Source organism: Dromiciops gliroides, chromosome 2 (assembly GCF_019393635.1).
Source record: "Dromiciops gliroides isolate mDroGli1 chromosome 2, mDroGli1.pri, whole genome shotgun sequence".
NCBI classification, from domain to species: Eukaryota; Metazoa; Chordata; class Mammalia; order Microbiotheria; family Microbiotheriidae; genus Dromiciops; species Dromiciops gliroides.
Genome location: NC_057862.1, coordinates 69924091 through 69948872, shown reverse-complemented (window position 1 = coordinate 69948872; position 24782 = coordinate 69924091). Strand labels below are relative to the sequence as shown.

Below are 24782 nucleotides of genomic sequence, written 5' to 3'. Positions count from 1 at the left end.
ATGACTACCCAGTGTCTCCTGCTGTTCTCAGCCCTACTATTTAGTCTGGCCCATGCAGAACAAATCTTCCAACCTAGTCTGGTTCTGGATATGGCCAAGATCTTATTGGATAACTACTGCTTCCCAGAAAATCTAATGGGGATGCAAGAAGCAATTGAACAAGCAATCAAGAGTGGAGAAATCTTGGATATCTCCGACCCCCAAATGCTGGCCAGCGTCCTGACAGCAGGTGTGCAGGGCTCTCTCAATGACCCACGGCTGGTGATCTCTTATGAGCCCAGCACCTCCGAGGCTCCCCAGCAAGTCCCCAGACTCGCCAATCTCACGCGGGAAGAATTATTCACTTTGCTCAAGCAAATGATCAAGTACCAGGTACTGGAGGGTAATGTGGGTTACCTAAGAGTCGACTACATCCCTGGCCAGGAAGTGGTAGAGAAAGTAGGGGAGTTCCTGGTGAATGAAATCTGGAAGAAGCTCATGGGGACCTCCTCTCTGGTGTTGGATCTCCAGCACAGCACGGGGGGTGAAGTTTCAGGAATCCCCTTTGTGATTTCCTACCTACACCAGGGGGATGTCCTGCTGCACGTAGACACAGTTTATGACCGGCCATCAAACACCACCACAGAGATCTGGACCCTGCCCCAGGTGCTGGGTGAGAGGTACGGTGGGGAGAAGGACATGGTGGTCCTCACCAGCCATAGTACTGTAGGGGTAGCTGAAGATATTGCCTACATCCTCAAGAAGATGCGCCGGGCCATTGTGGTCGGAGAACAGACTCTGGGAGGGGCTCTAGATCTCCGGAAGCTGCGCATCGGTCACTCAGACTTTTTCATCACTGTGCCGGTGTCCCGTTCTCTGAGTCCTCTTGGTGGGGGGAGCCAGACATGGGAGGGCAGTGGGGTGCTACCCTGTGTGGGGATTCCAGCAGAACAGGCCCTGGAGAAAGCATTGGCCATCCTCACCCTTCGCAGGGCAAGACCAGGAGCCATTAAGCACCTCATGGAAGTCTTGCAGAATTACTACACCCTTGTCGATAGAGTACCTGCTCTGCTTCATCACCTCACTGCCATCGACTATTCCTCCGTGCTCACGGAGGAGGATTTGGCTGCCAAGCTCAATGCAGGACTACAGGCTGTGTCTGAGGACCCCAGGCTCCTTGTACGGGTTCTGAGGCCTGAGGAGGCTACGGCAGGGGCTGAAGCCAGGGAGGAAGCTGCTACCCCTGCAGCCCCATCACTGCCTGAGGGTGAATCTGAGCGGCAGGCCCTGATAGACTCTGTGTTCCAGGTGTCAGTGTTGCCAGGGAACGTGGGCTATTTGCGGTTTGATGAGTTTGCTGACTCCTCGGTACTTGGCACGCTGGCTCCCTACGTCCTCCGACAAGTCTGGGAACCCCTTCAGGACACGAATCATCTCATCATGGATCTCCGCTACAATCCCGGAGGGCCTTCCTCAGCGGTACCATTGCTCCTGTCCTATTTCCAGGACCCAGCTGCGGGCCCTGTTCGCCTCTTTGCCACCTACGATCGCCAGACCAACCAGACACAGGAGTACCGTAGCCGGGCAGAGCTGCTTGGCAAACCCTATGGAGCCGAGCGAGGCGTCTACCTGCTCACGAGCCACCACACTGCCACAGCTGCGGAAGAGTTTGCTTTCCTCATGCAGTCCCTGGGTCGGGCCACCCTGGTTGGGGAAATCACAGCGGGCAGTTTGATGCACACCCGTACCTTTCCTCTGCTGCAGCCTCCCAATGGGAGCCTAGTTCTCACCGTGCCCATTCTCACTTTCATCGATAACCATGGTGAGTGCTGGCTGGGAGGAGGAGTCGTACCCGATGCCATCGTCTTGGCTGAGGAAGCTCTGGACAAAGCCAAGGAGGTACTAGAATTTCACAAGAGCCTAGGAGCCTTGGTGGAGGGCACAGGGCACCTCTTGGAGGCACATTACGCACTCCCAGAAGTAGTTGGGCAGGCCAGCGCCTTTTTACGAGCCAAGTTAGTCCACGGGACCTACCGCACAGCTGTAGACTTTGAGTCATTAGCCTCCCAACTCACCAGTGACCTGCAGGAGGTGTCTGGGGACCACCGTCTACACGTATTCCACAGTCCTGGGGAGCCGGTCCCCGAAGAATTATCCCCACCCCAAAAGGGGGTCCCTTCCCCGGAGGAGCTGACCTACCTCATCGAGGCCCTCTTCAAGACAGAGGTGCTACCTGGGCAGCTGGGCTACCTCCGTTTTGACATGATGGCAGAGGTAGAGACGGTGCGAGCCATCGGGCCACAACTAGTGGAACTGGTGTGGGAGAAGCTGGTGAACACAGAAGCCTTGGTAGTGGACCTGAGGTATAACCCGGGTAGCTACTCCACAGCCGTGCCCCTCCTCTGTTCCTACTTCTTCGAAGCTGAGCCCCGCAAGCACCTGTACACCATCTTTGATCGAGCAGCCTCCCAGGTCACAGAGGTCTGGACCCTACCTCAGGTGGCCGGAGAGCGTTATGGTTCCCAGAAAGACCTGTACATCCTGATCAGCCACACCAGTGGCTCTGCAGCCGAGGCCTTCGCTCATACCATGAAGGACCTGCATAGGGCCACAGTCATTGGTGAGCCTACAGCGGGATGGGCCCTTTCCATGGGCATTTACCAGGTGGGTAACAGCCCCCTTTATGCCTCCATGCCCACCCAGGTGGCCATCAGCCCAGTCACTGGCAAAGCCTGGGATCTGGCTGGGGTTGAGCCTGATGTCAGCGTGCTGGCCAGTGAGGCCCTTGTCACCACCCAGGGCATTGTCGCCCTTCGAGCCAAGGTACCCACCATTCTACAGACAGCTGGAAAGCTTGTTGCTGATAATTATGCCTCCCCAGAGGTAGGCTCCAGAGTGGCCGCCAAACTGGCAAGACTCCAAACCCAGTATGGGCAAGTCACCTCAGAAGGGGAACTGGCTGACATGTTGGGGGCAGATCTGCAGACTCTCTCTGGAGATAGACACCTGAAGACAGCCCATATCCCTGAGGACGCCAAGGACCGCATCCCTGGGATTGTTCCCATGCAGGTGAGACTCCAGAACAGTCCTGATAGTATCAAACCTAATGAGAAACCCTCGCTTAATGGTACTTAGGGTATAAGTGGAAAGAGGAGAGGATCACATAATCACTAGACTCATTCTGCTTAGTTCCAGAGAAAAGGACCAGTGGGTAATTAAAAGGAGATAAACGAGTCCAAACATAGAGCTATCCAAAAAAAAATTTTAAAGGCTGCCTCATGAAGTAATGAGTTTCCTCTCACTGCAGGTATTCAAGCAATAGTTATGGGTACAGGGTTGAGCAGGGTAAAATGTAAAGGAAATTCATGCTTCTGATAGGGATTGGACAAGATGGCCTCTGAAGTTTCTTGCTACTACAACATTTTATGAGAGCAAGAACCACTCTCTTGCCCAGGGAGGTGAATCAGCACTATGGTTCATCTTACTGATTGTGAGGAAGGCACTTTGGCAAACCCACCAGGTCAGGTTGTACCACAAGGGGTAGATAGACAGGGCTACTTAGAACCTTTACAGGGTCCATCTATTGTTGAGGAACATAGTGTTCTACAGTCATTGCCAGAGGGCTCACCAGAGTAGGCAGGGGATGTCAGAGAACCCAGTTGATATAGCTCAGTGTTAGTAGCTTTGGGAGACTGTCTGGCAGGAGAAGAAGAGGTAGAAATAATTAGCTGAAGTCATTTTGAGGAATTATTAATGAACTTTATCTTACTGGGCTCCTCTCACAGTCGGTGAAAATGAATTGATGTTCAGTCTTTTTGGGGTTGTATCTGACTCTTCATGACCCCATATGGGGTTTTCTTGGCAGAGATCCTGGAGTGGTTTGCCATTTCCTTCTCCAGCTCATTTTACAGATGAGAAAACTGAGGTAAACAGGGTTATGTGTCTGAGGCCAGATGTGAACTCAGGAAAATAAGTCTTTCTGACTCTCAGCTTGTCACTCTATCTACTGTGCCACCTATCCACCCAAGGAGAATTAATTAAATGGGCAATTATAAAAAGTTATAACTTATAGAAGAATAAATCCAATCGAACAAACACTTACTAAGCACCTATTATGTCAAGTCAAGCCAACAAACTACATGCTAAATACTGTGCTAAGTGCTAGGGTTTCAAAGAAAGGAAAAAATAATTATTTCCTTAAGGACTTCACCTTATAACCAAGAAACAGCTTGTAAATAATGAGGTATGTCCAGATATATAGTGAAGGTAATCTCAGCAGGAATAGTACTAGTGGGGACAGAGTGGGGAGAGCCCAAAGGACACGCCTCCTGCTGAAGGAAGTATTAAAATATTAAAATCAATCTCAGAGGAAGTCAAGGAAACTGAAAGGTAGAGCTGAGGAGGAACATTCCAGTCATGGGAGACAGGTGGCACAACGGCAGGGATTGGGGAAGGAACGTCATTGGGGAAGAACAGCCAGTAGGCCAGTGTGAGAAAGAAGATGCAAAGGTGAGGGGACACAGCATCCCCAGGCATGGCGGACAGACAGTTCAGAGACATGGAGATGGGAAACAGAGTGTCTTGTTCAAGAAACAAGTTGACTCATGTTTTCTGGATTGTAGAATATGTTGTTGAGTCATTTCAGTTATGTCTTTGGGACCCCATATGAGGTTTTCTTGGCAAAGATACTGGAATGGTTTGCCATTTCCTTCTCCAGTCCATTTTACAGATGAGAAACTGAGGCAAACAGGTTAAATGACTTGAGTTAGAGGGGCATAAAATCTACTCTATTAGGCTCTGTGAATATGAAGAACAAAAATTACACAATCCCTGCCCTCAAGGGACATACATTCTGTGGGGGGGGAAGGATATACCATGAGAACAGTTAAGAACTGGACATACCATATATCATTTGATGTGGACAATAAACTGGGAGTATCGTTATACTAGAAAGGCCTGAAGAACACAGCCACCCTATTGCATCAAATTACTACAAGCTTTACTATTCTATTTTACAAATGAGGAAATTGAGGCCCAACAGAGATATGTGACTTGCCTATGCTAGTAAAAGTTAGAGACAGAATTCAAACCTAGGTCTCTCCCAACGTCCACATGAGTGGGCTTTCTATCCCCTGCACCTTCTCTCATAGCCCTACTGAGCCCATAAAATGGATGAACCCAAATTCCTTAGTGCTTTTTCAATGGGGGAAGAGGAAAGAGTTTGAAGTCTGTCTTTTTTTACAAAAAGGAATTGTCTAAATGCATATTTCTCATCTTTTTCCTTGGCCTGTGAGCCAATCATTCTTCTTCAAGGAGTTTTAACCTGGCATTGATCTTCTGTATTTAGCATTGGCCTTGCATGATGCAGGGGACAGAACAGCACACTTGGAGTTAGAAGGTTTGGGTTGGTGTCCTGGGCTCTGCTTCTTGGTAACTGTGTGACTTTAGTCAAGTCCCTGTCCCCTTCTGGGCCTCAGTTTCATCATCTGTAAAGTAAGGGGATAAAACTAGGTGATTTCTAAGGTCCTTCTCAGCCCTGATGGTCTCTTATTCCACCTTTGATCCAAGGTGCATTTCTGCCTACTATGAGTGAGCCCCTGTGCAGGGTCCTAAAGACGAGGAGAGAGGCATTCAACAATCCCAGAGCTGCTTTATAGAGCTCATAGATTTTAGGTCGAACTTAGAGGTCACTAAAAACAAAAAAGACTGTCCAGATCAGAGCAGGCTTGGCCCCACTCAAGGCCTTTTTAAGTACTTGTTGAGAAAATATTGACACCCCATTTAAAAACGATCTCAGTAAAACACTTTGGTTTATACACACACACATACACACACACACAAGTACGCATGCATACATGCACACACTCACACATACAGTTGCTAAATTCCATAGAGCTTCAAAAGATGAGGAATTACCCTCTCTCAGTGACCTTTATTACTCACCCATACCACGAGTCTTAAAAAATGTCAAGCGTCTTTTGAAATCACCTCTGTCTAGCCAGGAGGGGGCTTTTTCACATGAATTCAGGATTTCTGAACCACACATAAATAGAGTCAGACCGAAGCCATGGAGATAATGTGTATATTCCTGGAACCCAGGCCTCATTAATCAATCCACACACTCGAAAGATCAAGTGGAATTCCTGTCACTGGCCACTGGATTGGAAATGACAAACTCAATAGCCTCTGATGGTCATGTGCAATGGCCAAACAAAGTAAAGAGAAAGGGAAGGGAGGGGAGGGAGGGGAGAGGGGAGGAAACCATTTGTGTAGAACATCAGGTCTATGGCCTAAACCCCCAAATAAAGGAACTTAGCTGTGTTCAGAGATGCTGCCTGCCACTGGGTGATGAGGATGTAGTGGCTAAGGGAAGGAGGGTGATGAAAAGCAAATTCGGTTCAGCAAATATTTGTTAGTTTTTTTCCAATTATTATTAATTATTAATAATAATTTTTATTTCTATTAGTTAACTGTTTATTGCATTCAGGTTCTGGTGTCAGATATGGGAGGAAGTTCAAACATTAGTCCCATAACCATTTCCACCCACATAGACATTGCAAATTTAAAAAATGTTTATTTATTGGGAAAAAAATATTTATGGGGGTTGGGAGGAGCCCAGGCCTGTAATTTCGTTTTTGTATAGAATACCAGTATGGAAATACCCTCTATATATGCAGATAAGGAATTTATCTGGATCAGAGAGCCATTGGGGGTACTAAAAGGGTAAGTGACTTGTCTGTGGTCACACAGCTAGCTAGTACATGTAAGACCCAAATCTTCCTGACTCGGAGGATGTCTCTCTATGCACTATACCAAGGTTAATACCAAGAAAGGGCTAGTTTTAGGGCTCCAACTGACAGGACTTGGTAACTGATTGACTACAGGAAACAAAGGAGAGGGAAGAGTGAAATAAAACACCAAATTGGGGAACACAGGAGACACTGAGAATGATGGTGTCAGTGGTAGGAGAAGAAAAATCAAGTAGAGGGGGAAAAACAATAAGTTGTACTTGGGACTCGTTGAATTTGAAGTGCCAATGGAACAACCAGATGGAAATGTCTTATATTAAATAGTAGACGTTGGCAAGAGAGATCAGAACTGGAGATATAGGTGCTGAAATCAGGGGTGCCAGTATGATATGGGAATAAAGGAGGTGGTCAAGGTAAAGATACTAGACCCTTGAGTCACCCACCCTACCTTAAAAGCTCAGGATGAGGAGAAGGTCAGGAAAAGATGCAGAGTAGGGGTCCTGGAATTCACAAGGGAGTCCTTAACAGTAGAAAGAATTTAAATGTCATTTAGTAGTTTCCTAAAAGTCTTCCTAGCATCAGAACATGCTAGAGCTAAGAAAGGCCTGAGAGATCTTTTAATCCAACCCTCCCATTTGTCAGATGTGGAAATGGAGCCCTAGAGCAATAAAAGACTGTACCCAAAGGCCGCAGAGATGGAACCAGAACCCAGATGTCCTGAGGTCTAGGCCACTTATATTCCCACTATATTATACTGTCCAGTCCAAGATGGCCCATGAAGGAAAGGTAACAAGAGTCAGAGTAGCCCAAATGTACATGGTTCTTAAAGTGCTATCCTTATGGAGTGCTAAGGAGAATATCCCACTTGTAGGGTGCCCAGAGTAATAATGTGGGCCAACAAACTCTACACTTGCTTAACTGATATCATTATTAGTGATAAGGACAGAGTTAGGGATCAGGATAGGGATGAGGAGGGGTGGGGTCAGGGATGGGGGTAGGAACGGAGGAGGAATAAAAACAGAGACAGGATTGGGGTAGGATTAGGAATGGGGAGGAATAAGGTTATGGATAGGGGTGAGGATGGGATTGGGGATGGTATTGGGGATGAATTAGCAATAAGGTTAGGGAAAGAAATTGAACCTGTGATTTCAGTGATATAGAGAATTCCCATAAGAGGAAACTCAGTCTACCCTTGCAGATTGGTACCTTCTCTAAAACTTAGTCTCAGAGAATTGCCCAGAGCCCTGAAAATGAAACAAGTTGTGACCAAGAGTCACACAATCAGTATGTGTCAGAGCTGGGACTCCTAGCTGGATCTTCCTGGCCTCGAGACTAGCTCTCTCCTCATTATGTCATGCTGCCTCTCGTTATCACAATCAGTATTAGTAATAATAATAAATAATAACAATAGCTTCCTTTTACTTATAGGTTTGAAAGTGCTTTCACATCTCATTTCATTTGCTCTTCATTATAACCCCATGAGATGAAACAGAAATGATACCCATTTCACAGATGAGGAAACTATAAATGGCAAAGTAAGGACCAGAAGCCAGATCTCCAACTAGTCTCATGACCCTCCAACTCTAGATGAAGAAAATGAAACATCACACAGTCCAGTGAGTCCCTTCAATTCATGCTGAAAATGAGCCCAGGGCCAGGGTTAACACTAACTCATTGGTGTCTGACTCCCTGAGCCTGATGACTCATTATAAGTCATGGATGGTGGGAACAGATAAATTTAATTTTATCAATAACATTTGAGAGCTGGTTGGAGAGTAAGGAGAGAAAGCCAGAAATGAGAAAATAAGGGACTTAGTAACATGGAATGGGATGAAAAATGGAGCTTAAAAATAATCTTTTTTTGCAAATAAATACCTCCCCCACCCCCTTCACTGATAGTTCATGCTTAGGAAATTAACTCATTGAAGGGGAGTATCTGTAGCCTATTGGATCCCAGGCTATGAAGTTAACAAGAGACTAAAGCATGGTGAGAATATCTTAGCTTTAAAAAAAACTTTAGTGGAAATTCACTTTGCTTTTCTTATTTGGGAAGTACTGGTGTTTGTTTGGGGTGTCCAAAATTGGGAGCTTTTAGTATTTATCATCCAGATATCGAAACTTGTACAACAAGCATATTTCAAAAGCTCTTTTTCAGTGTTAATAAAATTCTCTGAATATTTGAAATGAGGTGTACCCCAGAAACAAAGGGATAGGGCTGGATCTGGCTTTTTATGGTATAGAGAACTCTCAAGTAAGTAAACTCACCTGTATTGCATGCAGATCAGCAACTTCTCAGCGACTTAGAATCTTAGAAAGTTGTCTGTTCTATAGAACTTAGAGGTTAAGAGATTTGCCCAAGGCCACACATCCATTATGGACCAGAGATGGATTCGAAACTGGGATATTCCTAGTTTTGAGGCCAACTCTCTGCTTCCTACACAAGTTAATTCTGGTACTATGAATATGAATCTCCTACTCTGAGCTTTTGACTTGCTCCTGACACTTAAAAGTTTCCAATCATATAAAGGTGATGTTTGGTCCTTGATGGGGAAATATTATTCTTCTTAGTCAGAAATTCATGAAATTTACTCAATTCCTTCTAGACTGTAATCTCCTTGAGGGAAGAGACTACATCTTAGTTATCCTTTCATTATCCTCGCTCCCCCAACACATAGTTATGATGTCTTCTGAGGGGATATGGGATGGGGGGCGGTGGTGAGCCTATGATTTCAATCATTCAAGGAACTCCTAGTGGGGAAACTCTCTCCACAAATGTAAACTAGCAACTCATTTTGGAGAGTTGTCTAGGATATCAAGAAGGTAAATTGTGACCCAAGCCTGTGTCAGAGAAAGAACTTAAACTTAGATCTTCCTAACCCCTAGACTGGCTTTGTCTCTGCTATGCCATGCTATGGTCAGCTATTAAAGGTAAATGTTGACAAATGTATTTGTTGGATGAATGGATTCTATGACTTTTCCGGTTTTATTTTGAATTCTGTTAGCTTCCCTCTCCTGAAGCATTTGAAGACCTGATCAAGTTTTCCTTCCATACCAATGTGTTTGGGGGCAACATCGGCTACCTGAGATTTGACATGTTTGGAGACTGCGAACTGCTTACCCAAGTCTCTGATCTCCTGGTGGAGCATGTCTGGAAGAAGATTGTGCACACAGATGGGATGATTATTGATATGAGGTAAACATGGGAGAAAAGGGCCCCCAAACCTTGCCTTGAAAGCCAGGCACAGGTGGCAGTAGAACTGAATAAACCCAGAGCTGTAACTAGATTGGGATACAGTGAGGTCACTCAGTGGACAGAGTACTAGGCTTACCATCAGGAAGAGCTGAGTTCAAATACAGCCTCAAACACTTACTAGCTGTGTGACCCTAGACAAGTCACTTAACCTCTGTTTGCCTCAATTTACTAAAGAAGTAAATGGCAAACCACTAGTATTTTTTGCCAAGAGAACACCATAGAGAGTATTGGTGTGGCCCACAGAGTTATAAAGAGTTAGACACAACTCAACAACAACAACAACAACAACAACTAGCTTGAGGTTATGGTCTAGAACCAAGGAAGGGAAAGTAGGATTTGACTTCAAGGTGGTAGGTCAGCAAACTTTAAATAATCTCCTCTTCTTCTTCTATTTCTCCCATAAAGAAATAATCAAGCCATCCTACCTTACTTTACTCCCTCCCCAACCCCAGGTTTCCTCTTTCTTATTGTTATTGTTGTTCTTCTTGTTGTTGTTCTTTTGTTACCTTGAATTTATTTTGTATATATTTATTTTTGTGTGTTTGTGAGGCAATTGGAGTTAAGTGACTTGCCCAGGGTCACACAGCTAGTAATATTTTGTGTATGTTTATAAGGCATATACCTACATGGGTTTTGAGTCAAGATGGGCCCCAGAGGCCACCTAGTCCAAAATTTCCATCTTACAAATAGAGACACTGAAGCCCAGGGAGCTGTAGTGATTTGCCCTAAGCTACACAGGCAATAAGCACCAGAGCCTGAATTTGAACCCAGATCCTCTGACTCCAAAGAGAGTACTCTTTCCACTGTACCAAACTCCATCCTCAGCTTTTGTTTATATAAAGACCAGCTTTTCTTCCACCTTCCTTGAATAAACATCCATATCTCCTCAGCAATGAGGGCAGAAATCCCCATGCTACCTTGCCTGCTTCACTGTATTGGAGAGATGCTCACCAAACTCTCTCTGATAGAATCAAAGGAGCCTGGGACCCCAGAACCTTAGGGTTGGATTACAGGGCCTCTGAAATCCTTTCTAATGCTGAGATTCTATCCCCTAAACCATTAGAGTAACGATTCTTCTTCCCACTTGACTCAATTTATCTGAATTACTTCTTGTATCGTTTTCTCATAGTGAATAGCAAAGCTGATTCAAAGAGGGCTTTTCCTGCTAGCTACTGCTTGACCTAGGCAATGGTTACCTGGATGTTGCTAAGAATGGCTCTGAATGAGACTAAAATATTTCGCTATTCCAGTTCAATACCTCCAAGTATATGTCTTAGAATGAATGAAGATGTCTAGTAATTATCACTCTCCTGCTTATGATAGAATAAGCAAATGAAACCTGAAAAATAAAGTCCTATACATAACAGTATGCCTCTCCCTAAGAGAATTCAATATATGAAAACAAATCAGTCTTCACAAGAACATAAATTCTGGATTGATCATTGATTTCACAGAATTTTTTTTTTCAAATAAATTATCTCCCAGAAAAAGACTGCCTTATGTCTATAAATTATGCTTTATTTGGCGCCTAGGTGGCACCATAATGCTCAGAAACCTGGAGCTGGAGTCAGGAAGCTCTAGGTTCAAATCTAGCCTCAGACACTAACTACCTGTGTGACCCTGGGCAAGTCATTTTACCTCTGTTTGCCTCAGTTTCCTCAACTATAAAATGGGGGTGATGACAACACCTACCTCACAGGATTCTTGTGAGGATTAAATGAGACATTTGTAAAATGTTTAGCATAGTATGTAGCAGATAGTAGGTGAGATACACACACACACACACACATACACACACACACACACACACACACACACATATACTTAGTCTCTCCTTCCCCTTAATTTGGAGAAAAAAATAATTTGAACGTAGGATCCCAGTAAGAAGAGGCAGGGTGGCTTTGAGAATAAAGAGAGATTCCTAGGAATCGGGAACTAAGTTCAAGACCCATCTGTGGCATATATGGCTATATAATCCTAGGTAGATCACTTAACCTCTTAGTGTTCTAGACCAGTGGAACCAGGGGACATTAAACCATACAAAAGGATCCCTGTGGGCAGCATATTTACTTAGGAAACCACATATTAACATTATCTACATTCAATTGTGTTTTATCTATTTTGTTTAATATTTTTATCTGATAGGAGCTCCCTGGAGTATTGGGTCTGAAAGCACAGGCCTGTTCTAGACAACACTCCAGACAAAACTATAACTAAATTTCAGAAAGGATACTAACCTGCATTAGTAAAGGAAGTTTCCTCACCTGGGAGATTCCTATATTAAGAAAATGGTAGGTCCATGCCTCTTCAGGAACATAAAAGAATTTTGGAGTTAGAAGAGAGCCCAACCCATTTACAAAGGAAGAAACAAGGCTCAAAAAGATGGGGTGACACCCAAAGTCTTGTAACTAGTGAGTGGCAGAACTGAAGCTAATACCTAGGTCTCAGATCTATTGCATAAAGGATGCTCAAGTTATATGGATATGCATGGGAGATACAGAGATAGATGATTAAAACACAGTAATTGGCCTCTCCTTTTGGAGGCACTGAATGACCTCTGAGTTGTTCTCTTGCAAGGGCTGTATCACTGCTTCACCCAAGCCCTCCAACTACTTTTAGGAGATAAAAAGATAACGTGACTTGTAAGATGAGGGAAGGTATTTCTCTTATGTGGGAACAACTTGGACTTCTAGAGAGAAGGTGGGAGGAAATGGAGGAAGTATGAAGTTCCTCTCCACTCTGTCAAAGAGAAGAGACTAACCTTGGGAACTGGAGGCTCACCACCCTTAGTTCCCCACTAAGGAATTACCACCCTTGGTGATCACTAGGTGGCACTAGACTCCACAAAAACACAAACTTGGCCATTCACAGGGAAGTCATAGGAACAGAATAAAACTGTTTCTCATGGTCCTATATTTGAAGATGCTGCTTCTGAATAGTTGCTGTCTACAAGGTGGCTAAAATTCTAGCTACACTGTCTAAAAATCTAATAAGTGGTCACCAATAAATTAGAAGCTTTAGCAAGAGTTTAGACTTTTAAGCATTTATTAAGGAGCATAAGAATTTGGTGAGGAGAAAGAGGCCTAGACGCCTTCATCTGTCTATCTCAGGGGACCAGCATTTCTAGCTCCACTCCCCCCCACCCCGAGGTCCCCAGCAAAAAGAGGGAGAGATTCTCCCCTTCTTTGTCCCACAAGCCTCCTGTGAAAACTGGAAACATCCTGTCCGTCCACACACAGCTCCAAGCTAATTGGCTGGTAGCTTTGATCGACAGTACCCACGAGCAAACGTCACTTCCTGATGCCAAGGAACTGACCTTCCAAGCTACATGGCTTGCCCTCAGACGCCTTCTCATAGCGGAGCTTTCCTACAGTATCTCTCCAGCAAGGGGGCGTCACTCCAATTTTCACACTACCTAGCCTATGTTAGGGGAAAAGAGGCAGGGGAATGGGAGGGTTGTGGGGAAGAAGAGTAGAAACAAAAGATTTCTAATAGATCAATATTCTGTCCTTCTATAAAGCCTACCCTTTGATTTGCCCTTGTTTTATCCCCCTGGGGTCCTTTGATTATTGTTATCATCACCACCACCACCATTATCATCAGTCATCTATTGGAAATTTACTGGTGCCCAAATGGCCAAAGGGATAATCCTTTACCTCTGAACTATGATATTTACAATTTATAAAAGGTTGAAAGTTGGGCTACATTGGAAGGATCAATTAGTTTCAAGTTAGAGTCCTTGGATTTGACACCTGGTTCTACTATTTGTTATTTATATTTTAGAAATGTAGTTTTTCTGGGCCTCCTTTTATTCACATAAAAATTAAAATGTTGAACAAAATTACCTTTAAGATCCCTTCTAACTCCATATCTATTATACCTTCATACCTTGGATTCCTAGATTCAGACTCAGGGGTTGGTAGAAGCAGGGATGTGCTAGACCAAACTCTAACTGAGAGCCAATTATTATATTCTCGGGGTGAGCATTTATACCTCAAAAAATCTGTAATCATTATAAATCAGAGGTTGGTTTATTGTACTGTTGATTGTATAGCATCAAGAAAGTGTTAATAATGCAGGTTAAACTTAAATTGATGTGGTGGCAGCTAGGTTGCACAGTGGATAGAGCACTAGCCCTGGAGTCAGTAGGACCTAAGTTCAAATCCAGCCCCAGACACTTACTAGCTGTGTGACCCCAGGCAAGTCAATTAACCCTGGCTGCTTTAAAAAAAAAAAAAAACTAAAACTAAAACTAAAACAGATGTGGAAGTTACCTGAGAGGACATTTATTCCAACCCCCTCATTTTACAAATGAGGAAACTAAGGCCCAAGAAAAAGTCCAAATCCCAAAATAGTAACTATACCTTTTACCCATTACTAAGTTGAACATCTCAGAATTTCTAAACTAAAAGGAATTTTAGATATTGCCTATTCCAACCGCCCTCATGGGGGGGGGCAATGAGGGTTAAGTGACTTTCCCAGGGTCACACAGATAGTAAGTGCCAAGTGTCTGATGCCAGATTTGAACTCAGGTCATCCTGAAACCAGGGCTGGTGCTTTATCCACTGTGCTACCTAGCTGCCCCCTCAACTTCCCTCATTTTACAAATGAGAAAGCTGAGACAATGTAACATGATAAAGGGCCACATAGCACAGCAGGCCACTGAATTTCCTCCCAACTTTGGGAATTTATAATTTTATGGAAAAAAATGACCCAGAAAGCAATCTATGCCCACAGTAGAATGCAAGATGGGAAGATGGAATGTCTTCTATTAGCAGGTAGCTTTAATTTGTTGTTTTTGTTGTTGTTGTTGTTTGTTTGTTTGTTTGTTTTTGCAGGGCAATGGGTGTTAAGTGACTTGTCCAGGGACACACAGCTAATAAGTGTCAAGTGTCTGAGGCCAGATTTGAACTCAGGTCCCCCTGAAACCAGGGTCGGTGCTTTATCCACTTCACCACCTAGCTGCCCCCTAGTTTGGTTTTTAGACTTTCTCATTCTAATTACTAACCAACAGGTTCAACATAGGAGGCCCCACCTCCTCCATCTCAGCCCTGTGCTCCTACTTCTTTGATGAAGGTCAAGAGGTTCTTCTAGACCGGATCTACAACAGACCCAATGATTCCATCAGTGAAATCTGGACACAGCCTCAGGTTGCAGGTGAGAGGGATATTGGAGGATAGACTTTACCTAATTGGTTTTCATGACAATACGATTTCTTTTCAAATTGTTCTTCAGCATGAATTAGGAAATCCATAACCATTTTGGGAGTCATGGCAATCCTGTGAAACCTAGAGGCCCTTTCTCAGGATGATGTGTTGAAAGAGATAAAAGATAAAATCAATATGATCACAAAGGAAATCAAATACATTGAAAACAAGTTATCAAAATATTCAAAAATATCAGAAAACCAAGTTCACAAATTCCAGGTTGAAACCCCTTGATTTAGAACAGTCATTTTAGGGCTAATACCTAACTGGGTAAGGTGATGCTGGACCAGGCGATTTTTTTCGTTGTCGTTTTTGCGGGGCAATGGGGGTTAAGTGACTTGACCAGGGTCACACAGCTAGTAAGTGTCAAGTGTCTGAAGTCAAATTTGAACTCAGGTCCTCCTGAATCCAGGGCCAGTGCTTTATCCACTGCGCCACCTAGCTGCCCCTGGACCAGGTAATTTTTAAAGGATTTCTTAGAAAAAGAAAAGAAGTAGTCTAAAGAGATTAATGGGGACACACAAGGAACTCATCAAATGACTTTGATTTTTTAAAAACATCCAGAAGATGAAAACAAAAGCAGGTGATGGAAGAGGAATACAAAAGCAGGAATGGTGAGAGCTATTAGTTGGGGAAAGCAAGAGAAGCTAAGGAAAATAAAATGGCCCCTGGAGGCTGTTGATTTTGGTTTATTTATTAGTTTTTCCAAATTGGGGGAAAAGGAGGACCAAAGAGAGGTTCAGATTTTTAGCTTGGGTGGACAGGGAGATGATGATGGACAACAGAGCAAAAGCAGGCCTGTCCAATTCATATTTTGCTTCTAATTACTCTGCTAAGGAGAGTGATCTTAAACTCATTGGAAGTAAGGGGAGGGATGACCAAGAGAGAATTCATGCCCCAGATAAGTAGGGTTATAGTAAGAGACCACCTACTTACCTTTGATGAATTCTACATGCTGGAAAAGCTGGCAGAAAAATGATTGCTGAGTCACTGTCAGTAACCTTTGAGAAATCATGAGGAATAGAAGAGATATACAACTGGTGTCCCAAGTTCCAACAACAGGAAGAAAATAAAGTCAGCAGGCTATGATCCAGTGAGTTTAATTCACTTTAATTTCAAGCAAAGTTCCACATATATTATTAAAGACATGGCTAGTAAATTTGTAGGGAAAAAATCGATAATAGCACTATTATATTTTATGGTTTCATTTTTAAAAAATAGGTCATACCTGACTAATCTCACTTCCTTTTTTCGACAAGGTTACTAGAAGATAATGCTATATAGTTTGCCTAGATTTTACTGAAGCATTTAATAAAGTCACTCTCCTGTTATTCTTGTGAAAATTATTTTTAAAAACCATTATCTCAGTGATAGTATAATGAAGTAGATTCAGTACTGGGTGAATGGTCAGAACAAAAGAGCAGTCACTGATCCCCTAATCTATTTTTTTTTTTGGTGAGGCAATTGGGGTTAAGTGACTTGCCCAGGGTCACACAGCTAGTAAATGTTAAGTGTCTGAAGCCGGATTTATACTCAGGTCCTCCTGAATCCTGAATCGATAATAGTGCTTTATCCACTGTGCCACCTAGCTGCCCCCACTGTTTAACATTTTAATCAGCTACTTAAATATGGATACAAATGATAAGCTTAGCACATTTGCAGATATAGCAAAGCACAGAGGGATAGTAATTCACTGGTTGAAAGACCCAGTCCAAACAACAACAAAAAAATCTTGATGACTTAGAACATCAGATCAAAACAAATAAAATAAAACTTCATAGAGATAAATGTTAAATCGTACCTGAGTTCTAATAAATCAACTTCAAATGTACAAGATTGGGGAAATCAATAATCCAGTGGGTTTAATGGATTTTAAGTTCAATATGCATCAGCAACCCAAAAAAATCACAAATTATTAGGTTACATTAAGAGAAGCACAATGGATGATTTTTTTAAATGTAGGAAAAAAGGAAATGTTGGAGAATCTATGGAAAAAACAGGCATTCTAATATATCACTAGTGATGCCATTCATTAATTCAACCATTCTGAAAAACCAGTTTGGAATTATTCTTTTGAAGTGCCCAAAATATCCATACCGTTGACTTGGAGATCCCACACCCAGGCATATAGCCTCAAGGAGGTCCAAAACAGAAATAAAGGTTCTCTACAAAACTTAAAATGAGCTGAAGATGGTAAGGAAAGTTAAGTATAATAAAAGATATTAATAGCTGAACTTTTGTGGCCACAAAGCACCAAAAAATAATGAATGGATAAAACCACATGTATTAAGTGCTTAATATAATCCAGGCACCATACTAAGTACTAGAGATATCAATGCAATAGTTAAGAGCCTATATTAATTAATAAGTTGAGTATATATAGATATCTACACATACATACATGTATATGTGTATGCATACATATACATATATACATGCATACATGTAAAGGTTAAAGAGATGCATTTGGATTTTATAAGTCACAAGGATAATAAGCTGCTCTATAAAGAAGAGAATTGGGGCAGCTAGGTGGCACAGTGGATAAAGCACCAGACCTGGATTCAGGAAGACCCAAGTTCAAATCCAGCCTCAGACACTTGACACTTACTAGCTGTGTGACCCTGGGCAAGTCACTTAATCCTCATTGCCCCACAAAAAAAAAAGAGAGAGAGAGAAAGAGAGAGAATTAACATACCCTTTCCAGAAATAAAAGTATTATTGATTTGATTTATGTGCCCAGAAGTGGAAAACTAGGAATACAGAATGATAAAGCACTGACAAAGTACTTGAAAAGTTAACCTAGATAGATTGGTCTGAGATCGACTAAACCAATTGGACTAGGTGGTTTGTACTTTGTCCATGGCATAGCTCCACAGTAGGAGTTCCAAAGCTGAGTAGGTGCCCGTCAGTCGGGGAATGGATAAACAACTTTTGGTACATAGATGCAATGGAATGTTACTATGTTGAAAGAAATGATGACTATGAGAAATTCAGATAACTATGAGAAGACTTATACGAACTAATGAAGAGTAAAATAAATATAATCAAGAAAAGACTATACGCAATAATTGCCACATTGTAAACAGGAGGGAAAACAAAAATGAAATGGAATGCTACATGATTCTAATTACCAAACTTGTCCCTGCTGAAAAGCTGAGAAAATACAGATCCCGACCCTTCTTAAAGAGGTGGGAAACTATGGATATGGAATATATATATATATATATATATATATATATATATATATATATATATATATATATATATATATATATATTCTCAGGTACTGTTGATATGTTGGGTTTTCTGAACCATTTTTTTCCTCTTTTTAAATATTTGTTACAAGGGACAGTTCACTGGGTAGAAGGGAAGGAAAGATATTCAGAAATGAAGGTGATGTAGAAATCAAACATAGCAAAGGTCCCTGACCATTTTTCAGGGATTTAACAGAGAGAATTTATGTTTAGACAAAATGGTTTGAGGAAATGACCTCCTACATCCCTTCCAGTCTTGATATTCTATGACTTCAAAAAGCTAACACACCATATAAGGGAATCCAAGCAGTGAGAAACCACACGACTAGAAATTAAGTCTTTGAACTCATGGGGTCAGTATTTTATCTATGAGGCCATGTGCTAGTATGTTAGAACTTGCACAAAATGTGCTTGTGATTCCACAGTTCAGTGGAGGGGAGCCATGATTTAGATAATCCTAATGGCAGATAACTAAAAATCCTCCTGCTGTTAGATTTTTTTCCCTTTGTCCTTCTGTTTGAACACAGATGTGTCTGAGGTTTGGGAATCCATAACATTTATAGTCTTGTAATGATGGTGCACTGTTGGCAAACCTCTGGGAAATCAGTATGAGGGGGGAAATACCCCCTTGACCATCTTCAAACCCAGGTAATTCCAACAATCCAAAGAGTTGAAGTAGCTCCTGATTAAACCAGGCAGCAGTGCATAGTATAAAGAGTACTAACTCTAAAACCAGAAGAGGGTTCAAATCCTAGCTCTGGCACTTACAGCCCATGTGACCTCAGGCACATCACTTAATCTCCCGAGGTCTCAGATTCCCCATCTGTAAAATGAGAGTGTTGGACTAGATGGCTTTTGACATCCCTTCCAGCTCTAAATCTTGGATCCCATGATGTTTTAGAGGAGGCACAGAGTCAGAGAACTTAAGAATTGGGCGGGACCTCAGGGACCTTCTAGTCTAACTCATAAACTAAAGGAATCACCAATATGACATAATCAGCAAGGGGGTGTCCAACCTCTGCTTAAAGGTCTCTTAGGAAGGAGAAGCTATCACTTCTATAGACAGCCTATTGCACTCTTGGACAGCTGTCATTGTTAGAAAGATTATCCTGAAAACAAACCATAATTGGTTTCTTTATGACTTCTATCCATTGCTCCTCGGGGCCCAACAGGATGGGTATAATCACTCCAACAAACCAATCCCCAGCATCCAAGACCAGTCCTCATGTGACATGGACTCAAGGCTCTTCCCCATCCTGATTGCTCTCCTTTGAACTCTTGCCATTATATCAACATTCTTCTTAAGCTATGTCACTTAAATCTGAACACAGTACTCACATGATAAAATCAGAGTTCAGTGGGATTCAAAGTTCAGTCATCTGTTCAGTCATATCTGGCTCTTGGTGACCCCATTCGGGGCTTTCTTGGCAAAGACCCTGGAGTGGTTTGCCATTTCCATTTCTAGCTCATTTTACACATGGGGAAACTGAAGCAAAGTGGCTTACCTGAGGTCACACAGCTAATAAATGTCTGAGGCTAGATTTGAACTCAGATCTTCCTGACTCCACTCCCAGCTGTACCATCTAGCTGCCTCCTTATTCCCAGAAATAATTCCTCTCAACCTCTAGCCCAGGATCTCATCTTCCTTTCTGGATGACTCATCACACATATTGATCTTTTTCAGAACGACTACTAACCATAGCTTCCTCACTTTATATTTGTGAAATTTATATTTTGGGGACCAAAGCATAAGGCTACATTTATTGTCCCTGTTAAATTTTACCCTATTAAGTTTATCTCAGTGCTCTAACCTGTCAAGATTTTTTTGGAACCTGACTCTGCTATCCAGTGGGTTAACTATCCCTCCCAGCATTGTATGGTTATAATAATCATGGCATTTATATAGTGCTTTGCAATTTGAAAAATATTTACCAATATTAGCTCATTTGATCCTCACAACAACCTAGGGAGATAGGGGTAAAATTATCCCAATTTTACAAAGGAAGAAACTGAGATAGAGGTTAAGTGACTTGCCCTGGGTCACACAGCTGGTAAGTGTATGGGTCAGGATTTGAACTTGGGTCCTCCTGACTCCAAGTCTCAAACTCTATTTACTAATCCACCTAGCTGCCTCTTGTCTTATCTGCAATTTTTTTTTTTTTGGCGGGGCAATGAGGGTTAAGTGATTTGCCCAGGGTGACATAGCTAGTAAGTGTCAAGTGTCTGAGGTCGGATTTGAACTCAGGTCCTCCTGAATACAGGGCCAGTGCTTTATCCACTGTACCACCTAGCTGCCTCATCATCTGCAAATTTGATATGTATGGCATCTATAATTTTATCCAAATCACTAACTCCCATATTTTTAGTCTTATATTTCTTTGTTCTGAGGAAATTAGAATCCCCCCCCCCAGAGAGGGGGATTGTTACTACATAACAATAACATGGAGAATACAATGAAGTGGATATGGAACACAGCTCTCCCAGTAGTCTTAAATGAGACCAGGAACACAGGTCTGTATGTGGGAAATTGTCCGTAAGACAGACAAACCATAAGACTTCCATTAAAAAGGGGGAATGTATACAGTGTTTCGCTTTCATAAAGAATGTTTACATTCAGTATCTCATTGGTCTCTACAACATGCATGTTATATAAGAACATGGAAGGGGGGGTAATGGAATTAGAGTCAGAAGACCTGGGTTCAAATCCCAGTTCTGCCATTTACAATATACATAAACCTGGTGGTTTCAGTTGTCTCAATTGTAAAATATGGGGCTTTGTACTAGATGGCTATGAGCCCCCTCCCAGCTCTAAATCTAATGACTCACTAGTGGTATAATAGAAGAAGTACAGAACTGGGCAACAGAAGGCCTGGGTGGAAATTCTGGCTTGGAGAGCAAGGGATGTGGAGTTGGGCAAGTGCCTTAAGTTCCTTGGGCAATCCTCAGTTTCCTCAGCTATAAAATGGAACTAGTAATAGTGTTGACCTCAGGGTGTTGTTATGAGGCCTGAATGAGATAACGAATGTAAAGGGCTTCACAACCCTAAAAGATAAGATTATACACCGTGTTAGTATGAATTTCCAGATGAGGAACCCAGATGTCGACAGCTGCAGTGTCTTCACAATAACAGGGAACTAGACTTGGAGTCAGAGTGGCCCAGGTTCAGATCCTGCTTTGGACACTTCCTAGCTGAACGACCCTGGGCAAGTCACTTAACTTCTCTGTGACACAGTTTCCTCATTTGTAAAATGAGCTCAAGGACTTCTGTGGCTCCTATTAGTTCTAAATATATGATCCTATGAAATCATGGCAAAGTCAGGATTAGAACCCTGGCCTCTAATGTTCTTTCCGTCATCACAAAATGTGTCAGCAACAGACTAAAGAGGAAAGCACTCTGAGACTTCTTTACCCTCCCCAGGAGGATGATTGTGACTAGTCACTTGTGAAACCTTCTATCAATCAAGAAGCATTTATTAAGCACCTACTTTAAACCAGGCACTGTATTATGTTCTGGGAATACAAAGGAAAAAATGAAACCATCTCAGCCCTCCCAGGCCTTACTTTCTATCGACTTTGTCTCTTACAGGTGAACGATATGGTTCCAAAAAGAGTGTGATCATCCTCACCAGCAGCATGACGGCCGGTGCAGCGGAGGAGTTTGTATACATTATGCAGGGGCTCGGGAGGGCCTTGGTCATTGGGGAAGTGACCAGCGGTGGCTGCCAACCCCCACAAACCTACCATGTGGATGACACTGACCTCTATATCACCATCCCAACCGCCCAATCAGTTGGCTCTGGGGACAGACCCTCCTGGGAGGGAATAGGAGTGACCCCTCATGTGGAGGTTCCGGCTGACCAAGCCCTAAGCAAAGCCAAGGAGATGTTCACCCATCATTTGCAGAGGGCAAAATAGACCCCTCCCCCAGCCCCGGCCTGCTAGAAGCAATGTCAAAGTTCCCTTGGGTTAAAATTGTCCTAAAATTTATCGATGTACAGAAACAAGGGATGTGCCTAGGTGTTATATAAACTATATTTACTATATAGAGAGACCAAGGCTGTATGCCTTGGGTATGGATATATGTGGTAGAACTTGGTTTTATGTATTTTTCATTTATTTATTTATTTATTTATTTTTTGGTGAGGCAATTGGGATTAAGTGACTTGCCCAGGGTCACACAGCTAGTAAGTGTTAAGTGTCTGAGGTCACATTTGAACTCAGGTCCTCCTGAATCCAGGGTCAGTGCTTTAGCCACTGCGCCACCTAGCTGCCCCTATGTATTTTTCTCTAGAAGCATAGAATAAGGACCTTGATGATCAGCTTGAACAACCCCACCCCACACCAACTCCTCTACAGCATCACTGGCCACCGATCATACTCCAGCTCGAATACTTCCTATGATGGGCAGTTCACTACCTCTCACAGCAAATAATGATTCCACTTTTTATGTTGTTCTTAGAAAATTCTTTCTTCCAAAGAGCTGAACTTCTCCTCCCTCTTACTTCTGTCCATTGATTCTATCTATACCCAATGAAGCCCCCCAAAGAGCAGTCTAATCCCTCTTTCCCTAGGGAATCTATGACAATGATTTCCCTCAGGCTTCTCCAGTTCTCTATGCTGACTACTTGAGGCTTCGTGGTTTGATAACAAAAGCAATAGATTTGGAGCCAGAAGACCTGCTTTCAAATCCAGGCTTTTCCTATTTGGTTCAGGTTGCAAAGGCAAGCTTCTCATTTATAGTAAGTTGTGCGTTCTTTCCTCATCATGCTCTTGGGTTTGTAAGCTTCTGTAAAAGTAGGGTGAGGGGGGGGCGGGTCAGCTAGGTGGCACAGTGGTTAAAGCATCGACCCTGGATTCAGGAGGAACTAAGTTCAAATCCAGCCTCAGACACTTGACACTTAGGGTGTGACCCTAGGCAAGTCACTCAACCCTCATTGCCCCGCAAAAAAAGAAAAAAAGAAATGTCCCATGGCACTTACAGAATTACTGCATTCACTACAACCCCAAAACTTCCAAAAAAAGATTGAATAACCTCTGTCAAGCCAAGTAGATGGAAACTAAGAAGGTTTTTTTTCTTTTTTTAATTATTTTGCCATTTTAGAAATATTTATTTTCTCTCCCTTCCACTCCCCTCCCTGCCTCAAAAAAGAGAAAGAAAAGAAAAACAAAACCCTTGTAACAAATACGCACAGATCAGATGATATGATGGTCTACTTAGAGAATCCTAAAGAATCAACTCGGGGGCAGCTAAGTGGTGCAGTGAATAAAGCACCAGCCCTGGATTCAGGAGGACCTGAGTTCAAATCCGACCTCAGACACTTGACACTTACTAGCTATGTCACCCTGGGCAAGTCACTTAACCCCCATTGCCCCGCAAAAAAAAAAGAAAGAAAAAAAAAAGAATCAACTCAAAAACTACTTGAAACAATGAACAACTTTAGCAAAGTTGCAGGATATAAAATAAACCCACATAAAACAAATATGCACAGTCAAGCCCAACTAATTTCTACCTTTGCTATGTCCAAAAAATGTATGTGTCATTCTGTACATTGAATCCATCACCTGTCAGGAGATGGGCAACCTTCATTAACAGTCCTGTGAAGTCATGACAGATTCGCAGCATTGCTCTGAGTTCTTAAGCCTTTCCAAGTTGTTTTTACAATATTATTTCAGTAAGAAATTCCTGGGTTTTTAATGTTGATTGGCCACACTTGTTCCGTCCTCTCCTCCTGGGATAATACAAGCAAAGGTTTGTCAAATAATATCACCAAGGGGAAGAGAAGGGAGAGGAGAGGAGATGAGAGGAGAGGAGGGGAGGGGAGGGGAGGGGAGGGGAGGGGAGAAGAGGAGGACTTGAGAGAGAACTTGAGGAACAAATTACACATACTTAGGGGACGGGGAGGGGGGAATACTTTTGCTTTCATTTATAAGTTAATCTTTTCCCTCTCAGAGACAGGTAATGAAGCTAGTGTTAGCTCTCCACTCTCTAATTGGATTTCAAGGAAGTACAAAGAGTGGCCTAACCCCAGCTCCAGACAGTTTGCTATATGCTTCATTATAAAAGATGAGTCCCCAATACTATCCAACTCACCATCATATCTTTTAGCCCAGTGGTGTCAAATTTAACTGGAAAGGGGGTCACTGAACCAAATGTAAAGGTCCCTACAGACCATACACTTAGAAAACCACATGTTGGGACGGCTAGATGGTGCAGTGGATTCAGGGGGACCGGAGTTCAAATCCAGCCTCAGACACTTGACACTTAACTAGCTGTGTGACCCTGGGTAAGTCACTTAACCCTCATTGCCCTGCTCCCCCCAAAAAGAAAACCACATGCTAA

General features: G+C 42.7%; 1 protein-coding gene across 1 annotated transcript; it reads left to right on the top strand.

Annotated features, from left to right (window-relative positions):
- On the top strand, positions 1-22357 carry RBP3 (retinol binding protein 3). Its single transcript, XM_043990242.1, has 4 exons — positions 1-3048; positions 9731-9921; positions 14996-15138; positions 22029-22357. The coding sequence occupies exons 1-4, from the start codon at positions 1-3 to the stop codon at positions 22355-22357; spliced, it is 3711 nt and encodes a 1236-aa protein (XP_043846177.1).
- Positions 22358-24782: the final 2425 nt, after the last annotated feature.

What these genes read in the sequence shown, in the direction of transcription:
- RBP3 (XM_043990242.1), top strand. Translation starts at nt 1, where the DNA reads ATGACTACCCAGTGTCTCCTGCTGTTCTCAGCCCTACTATTTAGTCTG. An exon ending in CTGGGATTGTTCCCATGCAG is followed by an intron (nt 3,049 to 9,730) that starts GTGAGACTCCAG and finishes GAATTCTGTTAG; the next exon opens with CTTCCCTCTCCTGAAGCATT. An exon ending in GACACAGCCTCAGGTTGCAG is followed by an intron (nt 15,139 to 22,028) that starts GTGAGAGGGATA and finishes TGTCTCTTACAG; the next exon opens with GTGAACGATATGGTTCCAAA.